We start from the raw sequence: 23,179 nt of genomic DNA on the forward strand, positions 1-23,179 counted from the left end.
ACTTACACATTATGTGTAGGAAAATGTACAGATGAAATAATTCCCCACATGAGTGTGATTTGCAAGGATTTCTGGTCGAGAAACAGCTTGACGCTGCCATCAGGTCAAATCATGTTTTGGCTGGTTTGACCTGATAGCAGGTTCACTCTCCTTTCACGCAGAAGGAACAAAAAAATCCTGCATACATATCCAGCTTTGAATTTCAGCAGTGACCTGTGACATCGAACAGCTGGTTGGTTTTGATGCTTTGAATCTGTTCAAAACTAAATGCTGGCCTCTGCTGGTGCAAAAATGATTTACCTTGTTTTTTTCTGTGTTAATCTCTGCAGAGCTCCCAAGCACAAAATATCTGTAAGTACTGGTTCCTCATTTATTCATGTGCTCTCTGTTTAATATTTTGACTTTTTATAGCTCAAAACTGAAGTTTTGTGAATTTCTCACTGTTGTCTTGAATGTCTTGGTTTTCTTGTTCTTCTTTTTAGCAAATTGTGCAACAGGAACCTTAAATATAACAACCACCACAACAACAGCAGGTGTCACCTTTAAACTTGACCCAAACTGCAGCTTAACAGTTGGCGGTAATATGTTTGAAAATGGTTCAATAACTGGTCTGACTCCTGGAGCTGTCTATCACATTGTCTTAAACTGTTCAGGCTCCTGCAATGTGTCAAACATCACAACAAGTAAGTCATTTTATTTTTCTTAAATATATAAACTAATGATTCTGTGAGTTGGATGACAGTGATGTTAATATTCTTTTATAGCCAATAATGAGAATATGATGAACTGATTCTTTTCCTGTTGGCGTATCTCTAATTCACAGAGCCAGAAACGGTCAATTTAACAGTCACTGATATCACAACATCCTCTATGTTTGTGAACTGGACTAAACCAGTGGGAAACAGCTCCGTCTATAAAGTACAGTGGACGAACTTCTCTGCAAATGTCAGTGTGACATTTTATAACATTACTAACTTGACTGCTGGTGTCGAGTATGAAATAAATGTCACTGCAGTGGCAGATGATAATTATACTGAAGGACAGAGTGCTACTGTCACCAAGTACACAAGTAAGTGAGCATTTAAATATTTTCCATACCGTGAATTAGTGACTGTCTGCTGAAGATATCTGGTAAAATAAGGAGTCTTCTATCATCATAAGATAAGTTAAATTCAAAGGAAAGTAGAAGAAGAAATCCAGATGTAGAAGAAGAAGCCCTTTGAAGTGAGAAGGTTGGATCTCTCACCGATGTTGAGAATTGACTTCTCATGCAATTACCCTCTACTCACAGAGCCTAAATTAGTCAGGGATCTCATTGTCACCGAAATGAAAAACTATGAGAGCTGCAGAGTTAATTTTACTGTATACACATAAGATATGCAGGAATTCAACATCTGAATGAATTTGTAATCAATGTTTTTCAAACGCTGTCCCTTAGGTGTTCTTTACTAAATTTGCTGCATATTTGATGGTGTCATTTTCTAAGTTTAAAATATATTTATGTCAGTTTTCGTTTTTTTGCATCTACCTCTCTGTAACTCACAGAACCTGAGAAAGTGAATGATCTTACTGTCAGTGAAATCAGGACATCCTCTATATTTCTGAACTGGACTGAGCCACAGGGTCAAAGGTCATTCTATAGAGTAGAGTGGACAGATGGAACAATACACATGAATAAGACTGTGACTGAAACTAAAGTAAATGTCACTGAGCTGACGCCTGGAGCGAACTACACTTTCACTGTCATAGCAGTGGCTGGAGATAACAATACACAAAGTGACGTAGCAACACTTTCTCAATACACAAGTAAGATGAAGAGTATGACAATTTCTGATCTGGGGTCTCGTGCTCTGTACTGTGTCACTGTTTCATTTTTTATCTTGTAGTTTATTATTTGTGAACTTTTTAGGATAGTTTTTTTTTTCTAGTGAAGCAGTTACTTCAAAAATTATAGAAATCATTTTTACTTGAAGACTTCAAATCTAAAACCACTTTTTAGTCATGTGTGACATGGGTTTTGTGTTAAAAAGCATTTTTTGATTTATTCACATATCCTCTCAGGTCTTTCTTAATTCAGTCCTCTTGGTTCTTACCTGTTGCAGTCACTGCTTATTTTTCTTGGCTCAGCAGTTCTTTTGTTTTCTTGTTCCTCCTCATGTACTCTCCACTCATAGAGTCTGAAGTAGTCATCAGGCTCTCTGCTGTTAACGTCACAACATCGTCAATTTTTGTGAGCTGGACTAAACCAGTGGGAAGCAGCTCCTTCTATAAAGTACAGTGGACAGGTGGAGGAACGAACTTCTCTGTAAATGTCAGTGAGACATTTTATAACATTACTGACTTGACTGCTGGTGTCCAGTATGAAATAACTGTCACTGCAATGGCAGATGATAATTATACTGAAGGACAGAGTGCTACTGTCACCAACTACACAAGTAAGCGAGCATTTACATGTTTTCATACTGTGAATTAGTGACTGTCTGCTGAGGATATCTGGTAAAATAAGGAGTCTTCTATCATCATAGGATAAGTTAAATTCAAAGGAAAGTAGAAGTAAAAATCCAGATGTAGAAGAAGAAGCCCTTTGAAGTGAGAAGGTTGGATCTCTCACCGATGTGTCCTCATATAACAGCTGTAGTTGTGCTCACTCTGTGTTTGAGTAACAGCTCCAATAATGGTTTGCATTTCTTTTGTACGTCTAGTTTAGAGCTTCCTCTGAACTTCCAGCTGCATGAAATGTTACAGGGTCAGCATGTTGCTGCTCGTGTGTTTTTACTGTAACTTTGAGACAGAGAAGACTTGAGCTGATTTTTAAATTCTTACCCATGTAATGACTTCTCCCTTACAGAGCCTGAAGTAGTCAGATTACTCAGTGTTACTGCTTTCACAACATCCTCTGTATCACTGAAGTGGACTGAACCAGAGGGAAACAGCTGCTTCTATCTTGTAGAGTGGACAGATAGACATTTAAATGAGAATCACAGTGTGAATAACACATAAATAACCATCAGTGCACTAACTGCCTGTATGCAGTACAGATTTAGAGTTTCTGCAGTGGCTGGGGATGAGCAAACTATGGGAGCTGCAGAGTTAATTTCACTGTATACAAACAGGATGTGCAGCAATTCCCATGCATTTTTTGCTCAAATTCTACAATGAATTAATGATTCAGTCTAAAAAATGATCAATCTGTCTCTATTAGTGTTGTATGTAACACAGGCCTTTAAGGTGGCAGATGGTTGCCACTACCTGAGCCTGTTTCTGCTGGAGGTTTCTTCCTGTTAAAAGGGAGTTTTACCTCCCTACAGTCGCCAAGTACACAAAGGAGGCTGTTTGATTGTTGCCGTTTTCTCTCTTTTAGTGTAGGGTCTTTACTAAAGTGCTTTGAGGTAACTAATTTGGCGCTATTTAAAGAAAATAAAATTGAATAGAATTGACTTCTCATGCAATTACCCTCTACTCACAGAGCCTAAATTAGTCAGGGATCTCATTGTCACTGAAATGAAAAACTATGAGAGCTGCAGAGTTAATTTTACTGTATACACATAAGATATGCAGGAATTCAACATCTGAATGAATTTGTAATCAATGTTTTTCAAACGCTGTCCCTTAGGTGTTCTTTACTAAATTTGCTGCATATTTGATGGTGTAATTTTCTAAGTTTAAAATATATTTATGTCAGTTTTTGTTTTTTTGCATCTATCTCTCTGTAACTCACAGAACCCGAGAAAGTGAATGATCTTACTGTCAGTGAAATCAGGACATCCTCTATATTTCTGAACTGGACTGAGCCACAGGGTCAAAGGTCATTCTATAGAGTAGAGTGGACAGATGGAACAATACACATGAATAAGACTGTGACTGAAACTAAAGTAAATGTCACTGAGCTGACGCCTGGAGTGAACTACACTTTCACTGTCATAGCAGTGGCTGGAGATAACAATACACAAAGTGACGTAGCAACACTTTCTCAATACACAAGTAAGATGAAGAGTCTGACGATTTTCTGATCTGGGGTCTCGTGCTCTGTACTGTGTCACTGTTTCATTTTTTATCTTGTAGTTTATTATTTGTTTGTCAACTTTTTAGGATAGTTTTTTTTCTAGTGAAGCAGTTACTTCAAAAATTATAGAAATCATTTTTACCTGAAGACTTCAAATCTAAAAACACTTTTTATTCATGTGTGACATGGGTTTTTTGTTAAAAAGCATTTTATGATTTACTCACATATCCTCTCAGGTCTTTCTTAATTCAGTCCTCTTTGTTCTTACCTGTTGCAGTCACTGCTTATTTTTCTTGGCTCAGCAGTTCTTTTGTTTTCTTGTTCCTCCTCATGTACTCTCCACTCAGAGCCTGAAGTAGTCATCAGTCTCTCTGTTGTTAACGTCACAACATCGTCTGTTTTTGTGAGCTGGACTAAACCAGTGGGAAGCAGCTCCTTCTATAAAGTACAGTGGACAGGTGGAGGAACAAACTTCTCTGTAAATGTCAATGTGACATTTTATAACTTTACTAACCTGACTGCTGGTGTCCAGTATGAAATAACTGTCACTGCAGTGGCAGATGATAATTATACTGAAGGACAGAGTGCTACTGTCACCATCTACACAAGTAAGCGAGCATTTAAATGTTTTTCATACTGTGAATTAGTGACTGTCTGCTGAAGATATCTGGTAAAATAAGGAGTCTTCTATCATCATAAGATAAGTTAAATTCAAAGGAAAGTAGAAGAAGAAATCCAGATGTAGAAGAAGAAGCCCTTTGAAGTGAGAAGGTTGGATCTCTCACCGATGTGTCCTCATATAACAGCTGTAGTTGTGCTCACTCTGTGTTTGAGTAACAGCTCCAATAATGGTTTGCATTTCTTTTGTACGTCTAGTTTAGAGCTTCCTCTGAACTTCCAGCTGCATGAAATGTTACAGGGTCAGCATGTTGCTGCTCGTGTGTTTTTACTGTAACTTTGAGACAGAGAAGACTTGAGCCGATTTTTAAATTCTTACCCATGTAATGACTTCTCCCTTACAGAGCCTGAAGTAGTCAGATTACTCAGTGTTACTGCTTTCACAACGTCCTCTGTATCACTGAAGTGGACTGAACCAGAGGGAAACAGCTGCTTCTATCTTGTAGAGTTGACAGATAGACATTTAAATGAGAATCACAGTGTGAATAACACATAAATAACCATCAGTGTACTAACTGCCTGTATGCAGTACAGATTTAGAGTTCCAGCAGTGGCTGGGGATGAGCAAACTATGGGAGCTGCAGAGTTAATTTCACTGTATACAAACAGGATGTTCAGGAATTCAACATCTCAATGAATTTGTAATCAATGTTTTTCAAATGCTGTCCGTTAGTGTTTTTCTCTCAATCTTGTTATTTTTGCATCTACGTCTCTGTAACTCACAGAACCCAAAAAAGTGAATGATCTTACTGTCAGTGAAATCACGACGTCCTCTATATTTCTGAACTGGACTGAGCCACAGGGTCAAAGGTCATTCTATAGAGTAGAGTGGACAAATGGAACAATAAACATGAATAAGACTGTGACTGAAACTAAAGTAAATGTCACTGAGCTGACTCCTGGAGTGAACTACACTTTCACTGTCATAGCAGTGGCTGGAGACAACAGAACACAAAGTGACGTAGCAACACTTTCTCAATACACAAGTAAGATGAAGAGTCTGACGATTTTCTATTCTGGGGTCTCGTGCTCTGTACTGTGTCACTGTTTCATTTTTTATCTTGTAGTTTATTATTTGTCAACTTTTTAGGATAGTTGTTTTTCTAGTGAAGCAGTTAATTCAAAAATTATAGAAATTATTGTTACTTGAAGACTTCAAATCTAAAAACACTTTTTAGTCATGTGTGACATGGGTTTTTTGTTAAAAAGCATGTTTTTATTTACTCACATATCCTCTCAGGTCTTTCTTAATTCAGTTCTCTTGATTCTTACCTGTTGCAGTCACTGCTTATTTTTCTTGGCTCAGCAGTTCTTTTGTTTTCTTGTTCCTCCTCATGTACTCTCCACTCAGAGCCTGAAGTAGTCATCAGTCTCTCTGTTGTTAACGTCACAACATCGTCTGTTTTTGTGAGCTGGACTAAACCAGTGGGAAGCAGCTCCTTCTATAAAGTACAGTGGACAGGTGGAGAAACAAGTTTCTCTGTAAATGTCAATGTGACATTTTATAACATTACTGACTTGACTGCTGGTGTCCAGTATGAAATAACTGTCACTGCAATGGCAGATGATAATTATACTGAAGGACAGAGTGCTACTGTCACCAAGTACACAAGTAAGTGAGCATTTAAATGTTTTCATACTGTGAATTAGTGACTGTCTGCTGAGGATATCTGGTAAAATAAGGAGTCTTCTATCATCATAGGATAAGTTAAATTCAAAGGAAAGTAGAAGAAGAAATCCAGATGTAGAAGAAGAAGCCCTTTGAAGTGAGAAGGTTGGATCTCTCACCGATGTGTCCTCATATAACAGCTGTAGTTGTGCTCACTCTGTGTTTGAGTAACAGCTCCAATAATGGTTTGCATTTCTTTTGTACGTCTAGTTTAGAGCTTCCTCTGAACTTCCAGCTGCATGAAATGTTACAGGGTCAGCATGTTGCTGCTCGTGTGTTTTTACTGTAACTTTGAGACAGAGAAGACTTGAGCTGATTTTTAAATTCTTACCCATGTAATGACTTCTCCCTTACAGAGCCTGAAGTAGTCAGATTACTCAGTGTTACTGCTTTCACAACATCCTCTGTATCACTGAAGTGGACTGAACCAGAGGGAAACAGCTGCTTCTATCTTGTAGAGTGGACAGATAGACATTTAAATGAGAATCATAGTGTGAATAACACATAAATAACCATCAGTGCACTAACTGCCTGTATGCAGTACAGATTTAGAGTTTCTGCAGTGGCTGGCAAACGGCAGCTGCAGAGTTAATTTCACTGTATACAAACAGGATGTGCAGCAATTCCCATGCATTTTTTGCTCAAATTCTACAATGAATTAATGATTCAGTCTAAAAAATGATCAATCTGTCTCTATTAGTGTTGTATGTAACACAGGCCTTTAAGGTGGCAGATGGTTGCCACTACCTGAGCCTGTTTCTGCTGGAGGTTTCTTCCTGTTAAAAGGGAGTTTTACCTCCCTACAGTCGCCAAGTGCACAAAGGAGGCTGTTTGATTGTTGCCGTTTTCTCTCTTTTAGTGTAGGGTCTTTACTAAAGTGCTTTGAGGCGACTAATTTGGCGCTATTTAAAGAAAATAAAATTGAATAGAATTGACTTCTCATGCAATTACCCTCTACTCACAGAGCCTAAATTAGTCAGGGATCTCATTGTCACTGAAATGAAAAACTATGAGAGCTGCAGAGTTAATTTTACTGTATACACATAAGATATGCAGGAATTCAACATCTGAATGAATTTGTAATCAATGTTTTTCAAACGCTGTCCCTTAGGTGTTCTTTACTAAATTTGCTGCATATTTGATGGTGTAATTTTCTAAATTTAAAATATATTTATGTCAGTTTTTGTTTTTTTGCATCTACCTCTCTGTAACTCACAGAACCTGAGAAAGTGAATGATCTTACTGTCAGTGAAATCAGGACATCCTCTATATTTCTGAACTGGACTGAGCCACAGGGTCAAAGGTCTTTCTATAGAGTAGAGTGGACAGATGGAACAATACACATGAATAAGACTGTGACTGAAACTAAAGTAAATGTCACTGAGCTGACGCCTGGAGTGAACTACACTTTCACTGTCATAGCAGTGGCTGGAGATAACAATACACAAAGTGACGTAGCAACACTTTCTCAATACACAAGTAAGATGAAGAGTCTGACGATTTTCTGATCTGGGGTCTCGTGCTCTGTACTGTGTCACTGTTTCATTTTTTATCTTGTAGTTTATTATTTGTTTGTCAGCTTTTTAGGATAGTTTTTTTTTCTAGTGAAGCAGTTACTTCAAAAATTAATGAAATCCTTTTTACAGGAAGACTTCAAATCTAAAAACACTTTTTATCCATGAGTGACATGTTTGTTTGTTTTTTTACCAAAATAAGTTTTTGATTTATTCACATATCTTCTCAGGTTCTCCTTAATTCAGTTCTCTTGATTCTTACCTGCTGCAGTCACTGCTTATTGTTCTTGTTCTAACAGTTCTTTTGTTTTCTTGTTCCTCCTCATGTACTCTCCACTCATAGGGCCTGAAGTAGTCACGAGTCTCTCTGCTGTTAACGTCACAACATCGTCAATTTTTGTGAGCTGGACTAAACCAGTGGGAAGCAGCTCCTTCTATAAAGTACAGTGGACAGGTGGAGGAACAAGTGCCTCTGTAAATGTCAGTGACACGTTTAAGAACATTACTAACCTGACTGCTGGTGTCCAGTATGGTGTAACTGTCACTGCAGTGGCTGGTGATGGTTCTACTAAAGGACAGAGTGCTACTGTCACCAAGTACACAAGTAAGCGAGCATTTAAATGTTTTTCATACTGTGAATTAGTGACTGTCTGCTGAGGATATCTGGTAAAATAAGGAGTCTTCTATCATCATAAGATAAGTTAAATTCAAAGGAAAGTAGAAGTAGAAATCCAGATGTAGAAGAAGAAGCCCTTTGAAGTGAGAAGGTTGGATCTCTCACCGATGTGTCCTCATATAACAGCTGTAGTTGTGCTCACTCTGTGTTTGAGTAACAGCTCCAATAATGGTTTGCATTTCTTTTGTACGTCTAGTTTAGAGCTTCCTCTGAACTTCCAGCTGCATGAAATGTTACAGGGTCAGCATGTTGCTGCTCGTGTGTTTTTACTGTAACTTTGAGACAGAGAAGACTTGAGCTGATTTTTAAATTCTTACCCATGTAATGACTTCTCCCTTACAGAGCCTGAAGTAGTCAGATTACTCAGTGCTACTGCTTTCACAACGTCCTCTGTATCACTGAAGTGGACTGAACCAGAGGGAAACAGCTGCTTCTATCTTGTAGAGTGGACAGATAGACATTTAAATGAGAATCACAGTGTGAATAACACATAAATAACCATCAGTGCGCTAACTGCTGTGTACACATTTTGAGTTACTGCAGTGGCTGGTGATGAGCAAACTACGGGAGCTGCAGAGTTAATTTCACTGTATACAAACAGGATGTGCAGGAATTCAACATCTGAATGAATTTGTAATCAATGTTTTTCAAATGCTGTCCCTTAGGTGTTCTTTACTAAATTTGCAACATATTTGATGGTGTCATTTTCTAAAGTTTAAAATATATTTATCTTAGTTTTGTTATTTTTGCATCTATCTCTCTGTAACTCACAGAACCTGAAAAAGTGAATGATCTTAATGTCAGTGAAATCAGGACGTCCTCTATATTTCTGAACTGGACTGAGCCACAGGGTCAAAGGTCATTCTATAGAGTAGAGTGGACAGATGGAACAATACACATGAATAAGACTGTGACTGAAGCAAAAGTAAATGTCACTGAGCTGACTCCTGGAGTGAACTACACTTTCACTGTCATAGCAGTGGCTGGAGATAACAATACACAAAGTGACGTAGCAACACTTTCTCAATACACAAGTAAGATGAAGAGTCTGACGATTTTCTGATCTGGGGTCTCGTGCTCTGTACTGTGTCACTGTTTCATTTTTTATCTGGTAGTTTATTATTTCTTTGTCAACTTTTTAGGATAGTTTTTTTTCTAGTGAAGCAGTTACTTCAAAAATTTATGAAAACCTTTTTACAGGAAGACTTCAAATCTAAAAACACTTTTTATCCATGAGTGACATGTTTGTTTGTTTTTTACCAAATTAAGTTTTTGATTTAGTCACATATCCTCTCAGGTTCTCCTTAATTCAGTTCTCTTGATTCTTACCTGTTGCAGTCACTGCTTATTTTTCTTGGCTCAGCAGTTCTTTTGTTTTCTTGTTCCTCCTCATGTACTCTCCACTCATAGAGACTGAAGTAGTCATCAGTCTCTCTGCTGTTAACGTCACAACATCGTCAATTTTTGTGAGCTGGACTAAACCAGTGGGAAGCAGCTCCTTCTATAAAGTACAGTGGACAGGTGGAGGAACAAGTGCCTCTGTAAATGTCAGTGACACGTTTAAGAACATTACTAACCTGACTGCTGGTGTCCAGTATGGTGTAACTGTCACTGCAGTGGCTGGTGATGGTTCTACTGAAGGACAGAGTGCTACTGTCACCAAGTACACAAGTAAGCGAGCATTTAAATGTTTTTCATACTGTGAATTAGTGACTGTCTGCTGAGGATATCTGGTAAAATAAGGAGTCTTCTATCATCATAAGATAAGTTAAATTCAAAGGAAAGTGGAAGTAGAAATCCAGATGTAGAAGAAGAAGCCCTTTGAAGTGAGAAGGTTGGATCTCTCACCGATGTGTCCTCATATAACAGCTGTAGTTGTGCTCACTCTGTGTTTGAGTAACAGCTCCAATAATGGTTTGCATTTCTTTTGTACGTCTAGTTTAGAGCTTCCTCTGAACTTCCAGCTGCATGAAATGTTACAGGGTCAGCATGTTGCTGCTCGTGTGTTTTTACTGTAACTTTGAGACAGAGAAGACTTGAGCTGATTTTTAAATTCTTACCCATGTAGTGACTTCTCCCTTACAGAGCCTGAAGTAGTCAGATTACTCAGTGTTACTGCTTTCACAACGTCCTCTGTATCACTGAAGTGGACTGAACCAGAGGGAAACAGCTGCTTCTATCTTGTAGAGTGGACAGATGGACATTTAAATGAGAATCACAGTGTGAATAACACATAAATAACCATCAGTGCACTAACTGCCTGTATGCAGTACAGATTTAGAGTTTCTGCAGTGGCTGGTGATGAGCAAACTATGGGAGCTGCAGAGTTAATTTCACTGTATACAAACAGGATGTGCAGGAATTCAACATCTGAATGAATTTGTAATCAATGTTTTTCAAATGCTGTCCCTTAGGTGTTCTTTACTAAATTTGCAACATATTTGATGGTGTCATTTTCTAAAGTTTAAAATATATTTATCTTAGTTTTGTTTTTTTTACATCTATCTCTCTGTAACTCACAGAACCTGAAAAAGTGAATGATCTTAATGTCAGTGAAATCAGGACGTCCTCTATATTTCTGTACTGGACTGAGCCACAGGGTCAAGGGTCATTCTATAGAGTAGAGTGGACAGATGGAACAATAAACATGAATAAGACTGTGACTGAAACTAAAGTAAATGTCACTGAGCTGACTCCTGGAGCGAACTACACTTTCACTGTCATAGCAGTGGCTGGAGATAACAATACACAAAGTGACGTAGCAACACTTTCTCAATACACAAGTAAGATGAAGAGTCTGACGATTTTCTGATCTGGGGTCTCGTGCTCTGTACTGTGTCACTGTTTCATTTTTTATCTTGTAGTTTATTATTTGTTTGTCAACTTTTTAGGATAGTTTTTTTTTCTAGTGAAGCAGTTACTTCAAAAATTAATGAAATCATTTTTACAGGAAGACTTCAAATCTAAAAACACTTTTTATCCATGAGTGACATGTTTGTTTGTTTTTTACCAAATTAAGTTTTTGATTTATTCACATGTCTTCTCAGGTTCTCCTTAATTCAGTTCTCTTGATTCTTACCTGCTGCAGTCACTGCTTATTGTTCTGTTTCTAACAGTTCTTTTGTTTTCTTGTTCCTCCTCATGTACTCTCCACTCATAGAGCCTGAAGTAGTCACGAGTCTCTCTGCTGTTAACGTCACAACATCGTCAATTTTTGTGAGCTGGACTAAACCAGTGGGAAGCAGCTCCTTCTATAAAGTACAGTGGACAGGTGGAGGAACAAGTGCCTCTGTAAATGTCAGTGAGACATTTTATAATATTATTAACCTGACTGCTGGTATCCAGTATGAAGTAACTGTCACTGCAGTGGCTGGTGATGGTTCTACTGAAGGACAGAGTGCTACTGTCACCAAGTACACAAGTAAGTGAGCATTTAAATGTTTTTCATACTGTGAATTAGTGACTGTCTGCTGAGGATATCTGGTAAAATAAGGAGTCTTCTATCATCATAAGATAAGTTAAATTCAAAGGAAAGTAGAAGAAGAAATCCAGATGTAGAAGAAGAAACCCTTTGAAGTGAGAAGGTTGGATCTCTCACCGATGTGTCCTCATATAACAGCTGTAGTTGTGCTCACTCTGTGTTTGAGTAACAGCTCCAATAATGGTTATAGTTTTATCTCTAATAGGGTGATATTTTAAAACTTCTATATAGACATTTGTTGCAATATAGGTTAGAAAAAAATAAAAAAGACTGAATAATACAGAGGATGAGATTGTACAAGTGCTGATCTTTAGTCAGACTGTCTTTATCTAATTTTTATGACTTAAATGAAGGTGAAGCTTAAACTGCAAAGTCAAGTAGCCGCTTGTGTCGTTACTTTTAAACTCCCCTAAACAATGAAACAACTAAAATCAATCAACTACTTCTTTAAATGTTAATATAAACCTACTCAAATTAAAGCTCTACACTTTATGCCCTATCCATAATTTCGAGTAGTGAAGGAAATTTAAATATATTTACAGTATAGCTGTCCAAATATTTGTGAATCTATATACAGACTAAACCTTGTAATATTGTTTTTAATGTTTTGGTTTTTAATAATGCATTTGTTGTGTTATTAAAATGCCATTTACATCTTTATTCTACGGGGCCTGAAAAGCCTGGGAACATTAGTGTTACACAAGGAACCAACACCTTAAGCATCAGCTGGATTTTGCCTCGAGGAAACATTAGTTATTATCAGGTCAAAATATCCAATGAAAACTTAGTGTTTACAAATTCCAGTCAAACAATGGCCACAACAACCAGTTTTACCTATTTAAAACCCGGGAGACTCTATAATATCACCGTGACTGCTTTTGCTGGAAACTTCTGGAATACATCTGACCAGGTGTCATTTGCCACTGGTAAGCCCAACAACCTAATCTCTTTTCTTTATCACCATGTTTTTTAAGACCCTGAGAACAACTGTGGATACCATTAGAATGCTTCAAACATGAATAATGAGATTCTTGTGATAATAAATGTTAAATTGGGTACAAAAATATTATATTCAATTGCTGTTTTTAAATGCGTTATGCAGAAACACCTAAACAGTTAAAAACAGAAACAACAACAAAAAAAAATCACATTGAAATTATTTGATCCCTTTTGTAACTGTGTAGATAAAGGTTGGCATCCTATCTGGAAACATAGGAGTAGACTTATTTTATTACACTTTTATGGGACTGAACTGTTTTGTACTTCTTTAAAATAGCAAAATGACTTAAAGATGGTGTTATTTGTACCCTTTAGTTCCCAAACCTCCTGGGTCCATCATCTTTAGTAGCCGAAGCAACTCCTCACTCCAGCTGCAGTGGGCAACACCTGATGAAATGATTGGAGCTCCAGGCATCATATACAGTATCACCTATCAGGCTGTGGGTGGTCTCAGTCAAAACACAACTTCCACTCAAAATAACACTTTGCTTTCACTCCTTGACTCTGGAACCAAATACACTGTAACAGTAAAAACTACTGGACCTGGAAATTTAAGCAGCACAGTTGTTCAGAATTCTTCTTTTACCTGTAAGTACAACAAAGAGAAAAACAAAGCCATCAGACTGTCTGTTTTTAATGCATGGTTTTACTGGCTAGCACCTAAGAACACTTCATATTAATCAATATATAATATGAGTGTTAGTGTTGGACAGTTTATTGTTAAGATATAGACAGTAAATATGGTGTGAAGAGTTTGGTATGACATGCAACATGGATCTTTGATGTAATAAGTGCAAATCATTTAACTTCGGTTGTTTAACATTGTTTTCCAATTTGTCATCTTTTTTTAGTACCAAACCCAGTGAGGAATCTAATAGTCAGCCCTGAATCTACTACTTCACTAAATGTGAACTGGTCAAATCCACTGGGGGTCAAATCGTATTACATATACTTAGTTGACTCTTACAATGACACAGGAGGACTTATTAACTCAACAAACATCACCAATAACAGCACTTCTGTACCGAATCTAAACCCAGGAACTAACTACAGTGTCACAGTCAGAACAAAAGCTGCAGAAGGAAGTGAATCTACGGTGGAGAAGGGATTCAGTTACACAAGTAAGAACTAAGATATAAACTCAGTCAAACTGTTGAAGTATCAGTGCTGTTTGGTCTGTGTTTTGTCACTTGAATACTTCAAACTGCAAATTTCTACAGTGCCCGAACCTGTGACCAACATCACAGTGGAGAGTGTGACCATGACCTCCATCAAGCTAACGTGGTCCAGACAAAATGATTACAAGCCTTCCTACTCCTACCTGGTCATAGCAAGACAGAATGGCAGCGAGATAAAGAATGATTCGACAAAGAATGAGACGTACACCTTCTATAATCTGACCTCTGGAGAGCTGTACACATTTTCTGTGTTCACGGTTATAGCAGGGGTCAAATCCACAGAGGAAAATACACAGAGTTACACAAGTATGTCTTAAAAATCTCTGAAATGTGCTTCAAAGTCAAGTCTTCCTAATCCATCTTGCAATTTATAGTGATATCCAACAGACTGTCAGAGCTTGGTTATATGTGATATTGTATTATTGTATTTATATGTATAGCATTTTTTTTTCTTAAAGGGGAACTGTTAAGAGAAAAGAGTTCCAGGCACCGCAGGCAGATATAGAAGCTTCAGTAAAGCTGAAGCCTACAATTTTCATAAAAAATTTTCCTCCCTGTTTGACAATCAGTAGCCGTTAGCTCGATACCTTTGCTCTTTAGTTTCTATCCTTTCTGTGAAAGGTCTCAACCCCGAGCCAAAATATAACATTATCAGGGTTTTAGTGATGTTATATAAACTTCTAAAAGTAAATCTTTAAACATGTTTTTGGTCAGAAAACAAGTAATTTGGTTGATATTTTCTTTGTGTTACTACTCGGCCCCTATTAGTCCAATATTAATGTTCATTTAATTTGAATCTTCTTTTTTATCCAGTGCCTGAAGCAGTCTCAAACATTACAGCCGTAGGAACCACAACTAGCCTTTCAGTGAAGTGGACACTGGTGACAGGGAAGGTCTCCAGTTACAGTGTTGTGCTAAATAGTGCTGGACAGTTAGTGAACAGCACGGATGTAAACAATCAAACTACAAACACAGTCTTTGGGGGCTTGACACCAGGAGTAATTTACTGTGTCCAGTTGATCACCAAAAGTGGACATTTTCAGAATAACAGTTCACGTGTCTGCAACGCAACTTGTGAGTTTCATTGACAATCTGACTTCTGCCTCAAATTGTATATTCAGCATTTTTATCAACACCTATTTTAAAACTGCATGTATTGTTTGAATTAATCAATCAAATAATCAAATCCTTCTCCTTCTTCAGTTCCCAACCCTCCTGGCTCCATCACAGTGCAATCTCAGACTGTTAATTCCATCAACTTCACCTGGGCCCTCCCACAGAACATGAACCACAAGCAATACAACTTTAGTGTCACCACCACTAACGCCTTTGTGACAAAAGACAACTGGTTCCTGCTGGGAAACCTCCCATCTGGAAGCCCCTACAATATCTCTGTTGTTACTGTGGGTGTGATGGGATATAAAAGTACATCAGTGACAACAGTAAACTATACCAGTGAGTAGACATACAGCTGATGAGATTGTGATTGTTATGGTGGATTTTCCTGATTTTTTTATTATTTTATTTTTATTGAGTTTATCCTTTTTCTTTCACTCTGACAGAGTTTATTTTGACTGGTACACTTTGTATTTGTTTTTGTTTGTTTGTTTGTTTTTATTTGTTTTGTTTACTTTTTGGGGATGTAGTGACAACAAAATGTCATTCAGACATATTTTTAAAATGTTTGGAATCAATTGTCTGTGTACGACATGCTGAGTACATAGATGTAATGCAGGTGTCCTTTTTCTAAAATAGTAATATTGTTAATACTATTTATCATATTTCTTTTTCCTCTGAGTGTGAGGAACATGTAGCAGCAATCACAGGTTTTTCATCTGTCTCATTTTCTCAGGACCATTTCCTGTATCCAATCTGACTCAGACAGAAATAACTACAAATGCAGTGACCTTGGTGTGGACACAGCAGGAGAGCAAATTAAGCTACTCTTACTGGGTGCAGGTCACCAACGAGTCCAATGTTATTGTAAACAAATTAAATGTGAACATAACAAATGCAACAATCAGAAATCTTCGTTCTGGGAGCAACTTCACCTTCACTGTCACTACACTGACAGCAGATGGCACTCAGGCAGATCCTGTGACAGTGTCTTACTTCACACGTATGTACAGTATATGTTGTCAGAATCTCTGCTTCTCCTGGAAATCCACGATACTAAACTCAAACTAAATCAGTAAAAAGAACCAAAGTCAGCAACCATCAAAAGCTGAGCTTGGGTAGTTTATCATTATTCCAGTGAAAGAGAGCTGTTATAAGAAAAGTGCTGTTCATATGCCTATAATACTGCTGTTGTTATAATAATAATAATTCCTCCTGTGTTTGTAGGGCCATACGGTATTACTGAGTTGAAGGCTGAAACCATAAACACAACTGTTATAAATCTGAATTGGATTAAGCCAGCTGAGTACAGGGATGACTATAAATATCGAGTTGCTACATCAGGCTGTGCCTACAAAAACAACACCCTGGGACAAGAAACCATACAGATCTCAGGCCTCGACCCTGGGACCAACTGTACCTTCTGTGTTTCTGTCGTGGCAGCAAATGGCATTGAAGGACAAACAGTCTGCACTTCTCAGTACACGAGTACGACTCAGCTGCCATTTCTAGTTTTCTTTGTCAGACTATCATTGTTGACATGTTTTAATCCTTTGTTCTCTCATCACATCAACAGAGCCCGAGACAGTAAAGCCCACTATCTCAGGTCATTCGAATAGTTCCATCACAGTGACATGGACGAAACCTAAAGGAAATGTGGAGCGTTACACTCTTTACCTAACACCTAATACAACTATTAAATCCCTCAACTCTTTGAATACATCCTATCAGTTTGAAAACCTGTCAGCTGGACGGGCGTACAGCGTCATGTTAACCACAATAAGTGGACCCTTCAATGCATCATCTGAACTTGTTACTAACGCCACTCGTGAGTAGAATACATTTCTTCAATTTTGAGTGTAGTCACATATATGTTAATATGTATGTATGTTTTTATTTACTTCAGCAGGTTTTGAGAATTTAGCTGTTACTGATAAAGTTTAATTTGACACTACACTAAACAACTGTAAAACAAAATTATTAAAACAGTGAGCACTTACATAAGGTAACATGTTGCATCCCCCTTCCTCCAGTCCCTAACCCTCCTGGGCCGATTGAGATCCTGAATAAAACAACGAGCTCCATTGAAACTCAATGGATAGAGGCGCCTCTGATGACCGGTGCTAATTTCTACTACCTGCTGACTTACACGTCATCCCAGCAATCCAACAATATAAATACCACAAACACCAGTTGGAACTTCTCTTCCCTATCTTCTGGGACTTCCTACAACATTTCTGTGAAAACTGTGGGGGAACTGGGATTTCAGAGTGAGACGGTTCACGTCTACATGGTCACAACAAGTAAGGCTTTCATTTCTGTAAAGAAGTATTGGAGAAGTTTGGGCAGTCTCCTCTTTCATTATTACTGTATGAATTAACTTTAATATCTCTCTAATGTCTGACAGGACCACTGGCAGTGCAGGAGCTCACGGCCACTCCAGGAGAGACACACATCACAGTCAACTGGACCAATCCACCTGACTACAAGAACAGCTATAAATACTTTTTGTCCTGGAATCAAACTAATTCCCAAATGCAGAACCTCACAGTTACACAAACTAGGTATAATATCACTAACCTGGAACCTGGTCAGTGCTACAGTATTTATGTCACCACAGAGACCTCTGATGAAACACAGGGTGCACCAGTAATGATCACCAAATGCACAAGTACGGACACTAAGTAATAATTCTGCAAAATTTTGTCACCTATCTTTTACATATGAAAAATGTAATTTTGATGATTCCACTGTCACCAAAATCAGTGCAAGATAATTGAACAATCTGTTTTTGACAAATAAAATTTTGTCAAAAACAGATTTTGTATTTTCTTTAGATATTTGATAGAAATATTATACTTTAATAGAACTGACAGATTTGTTCATTAGAGGTGTTCTGTTTTTTTCCTTATTTCTGTTTCATGCTACAGATGCAAGCCCAGTGACAATCTTAGGCTGTCAAGGTCCAAACGACAATACTGCACAAATCATCTTGTCATGTACCACACCCCATGGCCAACACACTGGCTTCCAGATGATTGTAAATGGAAACAACATCAGTGCAACTGCATCTTGCAATTATACCATTTCTGGCCTTAACCACAATACTATATATAATGTGACTGTGATAACTCTAAGCCATGGAAATCCCAGCATTCCTGTGTATCGCGAGTGCTCAACAGGCATAGGTAAGGCTTTGTGTAATAATATTAGTGTTCTAATGTACTTAAAAACTAGAGTTTGAGATACATAGAGAAGCCTTTTATAGAAAATACCAGTTCCTAATAAAATCCTTTTTCCTTAATGGTGCTCAAAAACATCTATGCATTCATTTGTCTGTGACTGCTTTTGTTGGTTGAGCTGTAGTTGATAGTACACTTTTATTTTTTTATCAAAGAGCTGCCCATGCCAGTAAATTCTGCTAGCTTGGTGCAATCGAATGGTGTCACACACAATAGTTTCATACTACAGATTGATCCAAGGATGTTTAACGACTCTAATGGACCAATTTTACGAATGCCTAATGAAATCTTTCTTCATTTCTCTGTTACATTTTTTCCAAACATTGTAGCTATCACTACTATTGCTGTTGCTGTATCAGTAGCAGTTTTTCTCATTCTCTTCAGTGTCCTCATCGCCTTTATTATCTGCTGGAAAAGGTTTGCCACTATCACCAGTGATAAAAACATGTTCATTAAATATCCGTGTATATGAATAAATTCTATATTTACAGTTTATATACTTTATCTACTCCTGTAGGCTAGCCAAAAAAGAATCACCAGACATCCAGATTCAATCTTTAAGGTAAAATTTGTATTTTTATCATTTTGTTATACTGTATGTATGATATACAGGGAGTGCAGAATTATTAGGCAAATGAGTATTTTGTCCACATCATCCTCTTCATGCATGTTGTCTTACTCTCAAGCTGTATAGGCTCGAAAGCCTACTACCAATTAAGCATATTAGGTGATGTGCATCTCTGTAATGAGAAGGGGTGTGGTCTAATGACATCAACACCCTATATCAGGTGTGCATAATTATTAGGCAACTTCCTTTCCTTTGGCAAAATGGGTCAAAAGAAGGACTTGACAGGCTCAGAAAAGTCAAAAATAGTGAGATATCGTGCAGAGGGATGCAGCAGTCTCAAAATTGCAAAGCTTCTGAAGCGTGATCATCAAACAATCAAGCGTTTCATTCAAAATAGTCAACAGGGTCGCAAGAAGCGTGTGGAAAAACCAAGGCGCAAAATAACTGCCCATGAACTGAGAAAAGTCAAGCGTGCAGCTGCCAAGATGCCACTTGCCACCAGTTTGGCCATATTTCAGAGCTGCAACATCACTGGAGTGCCCAAAAGCACAAGGTGTGCAATACTCAGAGACATGGCCAAGGTAAGAAAGGCTGAAAGACGACCACCACTGAACAAGACACACAAGCTGAAACGTCAAGACTGGGCCAAGAAATATCTCAAGACTGATTTTTCTAAGGTTTTATGGACTGATGAAATGAGAGTGAGTCTTGATGGGCCAGATGGATGGGCCCGTGGCTGGATTGGTAAAGGGCAGAGAGCTCCAGTCCGACTCAGACGCCAGCAAGGTGGAGGTGGAGTACTGGTTTGGGCTGGTATCATCAAAGATGAGCTTGTGGGGCCTTTTCGGGTTGAGGATGGAGTCAAGCTCAACTCCCAGTCCTACTGCCAGTTTCTGGAAGACACCTTCTTCAAGCAGTGGTACAGGAAGAAGTCTGCATCCTTCAAGAAAAACATGATTTTCATGCAGGACAATGCTCCATCACACGCGTCCAAGTACTCCACAGCGTGGCTGGCAAGAAAGGGTATAAAAGAAGAAAAACTAATGACATGGCCTCCTTGTTCACCTGATCTGAACCCCATTGAGAACCTGTGGTCCATCATCAAATGTGAGATTTACAAGGAGGGAAAACAGTACACCTCTCTGAACAGTGTCTGGGAGGCTGTGGTTGCTGCTGCACGCAATGTTGATGGTGAACAGATCAAAACACTGACAGAATCCATGGATGGCAGGCTTTTGAGTGTCCTTGCAAAGAAAGGTGGCTATATTGGTCGCTGATTTGTTTTTGTTTTGTTTTTGAATGTCAGAAATGTATATTTGTGAATGTGGAGATGTTATATTGGTTTCACTGGTAAAAATAAGTATTTGAAATGGGTATATATTTGTTTTTTGTTAAGTTGCCTAATAATTATGCACAGTAATAGTCACCTGCACACACAGATATCCCCCTAAAATAGCTAAAACTAAAAACAAACTAAAAACTACTTCCAAAAACATTCAGCTTTGATATTAATGAGTTTTTTGGGTTCATTGAGAACATGGTTGTTGTTCAATAATAAAATTATTCCTCAAAAATGCCTAATAATTCTGCACTCCCTGTACTTAGACAACAATTGTTCCTCTAATTGCTACTTATTCTTCTTTTTTGCATTTTTTATAGAGCCAAAGTGTAAGTACAACATTTTTTAACTCTCAAAGCTTCAGCATATCTTCCAAATATTAATTCTTTCCTGAAAGAACCTTATCACTCTTGCCTAAACTTTGGTTTGAGCAGAAGTGTGGCCGTGAGTGTGGAGGACTTTGAGGCTTATTACAAGAAGCAGAGAGCAGACTCCAACTGTGGCTTTGCAGAAGAATTTGAGGTAAATCCCCAAAACTGAATATATTAACTGACTCTTGATTTGTAAATATACTTATTCATAGTAGAACATTTTTATTTTGATTTCTTATTTTAACAATTTGTGTTCTAGACACACTCACCAGTGTCAATGTCAGTATAACAGTAATAAATCATTCCTGGTACAGCTTTACAGTATTACTTACAGTGCTCCAAAAGCTTTTTGCTGCCTGAAAAGAGACATCTTGGAGAGGTGCAACTGAAACAAAATCAAATGTAATTACTGTTACCAGAATGAGCCAAAATAATACTGAAATGTAATGTAAAAAAGCAAAGGGCAAAAAAGAGAAAAACTACCCGGAAAAAGTTTCATTTGCTTCTCTGGTACTCCGCATGTAGCCACCAACTTTTTTTTTCTGTATTTTAAAGGACCTGAAGGTTGTTGGCACAGCTCAGTCAAAGTTACATGCACTGAATGTGGAGAACAAGCCTAAGAATCGCTACAACAATGTGCTTCCATGTGAGTCACTTTAACAAATCCATCTCTGCTGCTTTGACCATAACACCCTCACTCTTTAAACAATATCATTGCCTGCCTTACAGCATCTGCTACCATTTTACTTTGTGCCTTGAACCAAAAAATAGCATGCATCTCTTAATGCATAACAGTGTAGGAAAATAATTTCTAATACTTTTTTTTAACAATAATAATTTTTAATTCCTTTCATGCTCATTAGATTTCCCTTTAATTTCATCTCTTACATTTCATTTACCCTCTTGTTCACCTCCTAGATGACTCTTCTAGGGTGAAACTTTCCATTCTCCATGGAAGTCCGTCTGATGATTACATCAATGCTAACTACATGCCGGTGCGTACTGACACTTTTTGAAGCAGCTCTCTGCCACAGTCATTGCAGCATCAGCAAGCATCCTACTGAGCAATATAACTTTGCTTCTTGACATGCCATTTGTTAAACGTTTCTGCCTTCATGTAAACTCTGCTTTGAAAAACATCTCAGAAAACTCCAACTGGCTGTTTCATGTGGTTGAGCTCACATTTTATTTGGCAGGGTTACAACTCGAGGAAGGAGTTTATTGCAGCTCAAGGTCCTTTACCCACCACGGTCAACGATTTCTGGAGGATGATCTGGGAGAAGAATGTGCAGACTCTGGTCATGCTGACACGCTGTAATGAACAGGGACGAGTGAGTATTAACAAAAACACCACAACTAGCAGGACAAGCATGTTTACAGTAGGGATAGACTGATCCGATATTACGTATCTGAATCAGTCCAATACTGACCTAAATTACTGTATCGAATATCGGAGAGAAATAAAAAATGGAATCCGAACCCTTAAATCTCACAAAACTTGCGACGTGGCATAACTCAGCTCATAACCGTAGCACGTTGGAGCACGTGATAGAGCGGCTGTGGCATGCGAGACCTGTTGTTGATCTGGTTGAGCATTTGGAGCCTCGCTACCAACCCGGCATTTCATCTCCGTGGAAGTTATCCCAGAGAGAAGTAAAGCAAGTGTTTAAGTTCATCTCTGAATGTTAGTAAATGTTAAATCATTCCCATGTTAAGCTTAACAACCGATATAGATATATGGAGCGACTGCCTCTTTCTCCCCCTTCCTCTCCTGCTGCTACTTCAATCATGAAACTGATCAATGATCAGCTCATCGGCTTTTCTGTTGCGAGTCCGTCTCTCTTCTTTGTTTTTGGCTCTCTTTGCGCCAGAAAGAGGAAATCAGCGGCTAAACAACAGCATCATGTTTAAGCTTGATAAGCTGTTGTTAGCATTTATTTAATATTACTTTCTACACCAGGATCCTTTTCTACGCAGCTGATGGCTGGTAACTGTGGAGGGGCAGATCTAGCAAAATTATGCCAGGGGGCAGGTAGGCGTTAACAGGGAAAGGGGGGCACAAACAAATACTTTCCTTTCTTATTCATATTTAAAATGTCTAGCTTTTAATGAATAATTATCTGAATCGTACAACCAAAATTTTAATCTGATGGAAAATGTATAGAAGTCCATTACTATATATAGTAACTATTAATTCTAATATATACCCTAGTAAGCTATACTACTTTTTCCTTTGGGAAGGTACCATCTGTGCAGTCTGCAATTCTGTTGAAGAAAGATGTTGAATCTATTTAATTATTGTAGAAAAATAATTGATTTCTGTGCATTTTGTTTACACCTGCATT

General features: G+C 38.0%; 1 protein-coding gene across 1 annotated transcript in view; it reads left to right on the plus strand.

Moving 5' to 3' along the window:
* ptprjb.2 (protein tyrosine phosphatase receptor type Jb, tandem duplicate 2) overlaps window positions 1–23,179 on the plus strand; it is a 40,985-nt gene that overhangs the window by 12,457 nt on the left and 5,349 nt on the right. Inside the window, exons 2-34 of the mRNA XM_084936737.1 lie at window positions 330–351; window positions 483–683; window positions 824–1,069; window positions 1,546–1,806; window positions 2,175–2,435; window positions 3,721–3,981; window positions 4,351–4,611; window positions 5,407–5,667; window positions 6,033–6,293; window positions 7,569–7,829; window positions 8,208–8,468; window positions 9,314–9,574; window positions 9,951–10,211; window positions 11,063–11,323; window positions 11,701–11,961; window positions 13,336–13,608; window positions 13,872–14,141; window positions 14,241–14,504; window positions 15,012–15,272; window positions 15,402–15,653; window positions 16,051–16,317; window positions 16,542–16,802; window positions 16,891–17,142; window positions 17,348–17,617; window positions 17,722–17,985; window positions 18,245–18,502; window positions 18,886–18,973; window positions 19,074–19,118; window positions 20,784–20,792; window positions 20,898–20,985; window positions 21,390–21,480; window positions 21,753–21,829; window positions 22,031–22,165. Coding sequence (XP_084792863.1) covers window positions 330–351; window positions 483–683; window positions 824–1,069; window positions 1,546–1,806; window positions 2,175–2,435; window positions 3,721–3,981; window positions 4,351–4,611; window positions 5,407–5,667; window positions 6,033–6,293; window positions 7,569–7,829; window positions 8,208–8,468; window positions 9,314–9,574; window positions 9,951–10,211; window positions 11,063–11,323; window positions 11,701–11,961; window positions 13,336–13,608; window positions 13,872–14,141; window positions 14,241–14,504; window positions 15,012–15,272; window positions 15,402–15,653; window positions 16,051–16,317; window positions 16,542–16,802; window positions 16,891–17,142; window positions 17,348–17,617; window positions 17,722–17,985; window positions 18,245–18,502; window positions 18,886–18,973; window positions 19,074–19,118; window positions 20,784–20,792; window positions 20,898–20,985; window positions 21,390–21,480; window positions 21,753–21,829; window positions 22,031–22,165 — 7,026 coding nt within the window. The remainder of the gene's footprint in view (window positions 1–329; window positions 352–482; window positions 684–823; window positions 1,070–1,545; window positions 1,807–2,174; window positions 2,436–3,720; window positions 3,982–4,350; window positions 4,612–5,406; window positions 5,668–6,032; window positions 6,294–7,568; window positions 7,830–8,207; window positions 8,469–9,313; window positions 9,575–9,950; window positions 10,212–11,062; window positions 11,324–11,700; window positions 11,962–13,335; window positions 13,609–13,871; window positions 14,142–14,240; window positions 14,505–15,011; window positions 15,273–15,401; window positions 15,654–16,050; window positions 16,318–16,541; window positions 16,803–16,890; window positions 17,143–17,347; window positions 17,618–17,721; window positions 17,986–18,244; window positions 18,503–18,885; window positions 18,974–19,073; window positions 19,119–20,783; window positions 20,793–20,897; window positions 20,986–21,389; window positions 21,481–21,752; window positions 21,830–22,030; window positions 22,166–23,179) is intronic.

Source organism: Perissodus microlepis, chromosome 7 (genome assembly GCF_051167445.1).
Source record: "Perissodus microlepis isolate ML-2025 ecotype Zambia chromosome 7, ASM5116744v1, whole genome shotgun sequence".
Lineage (NCBI taxonomy): Eukaryota > Metazoa > Chordata > Actinopteri > Cichliformes > Cichlidae > Perissodus > Perissodus microlepis.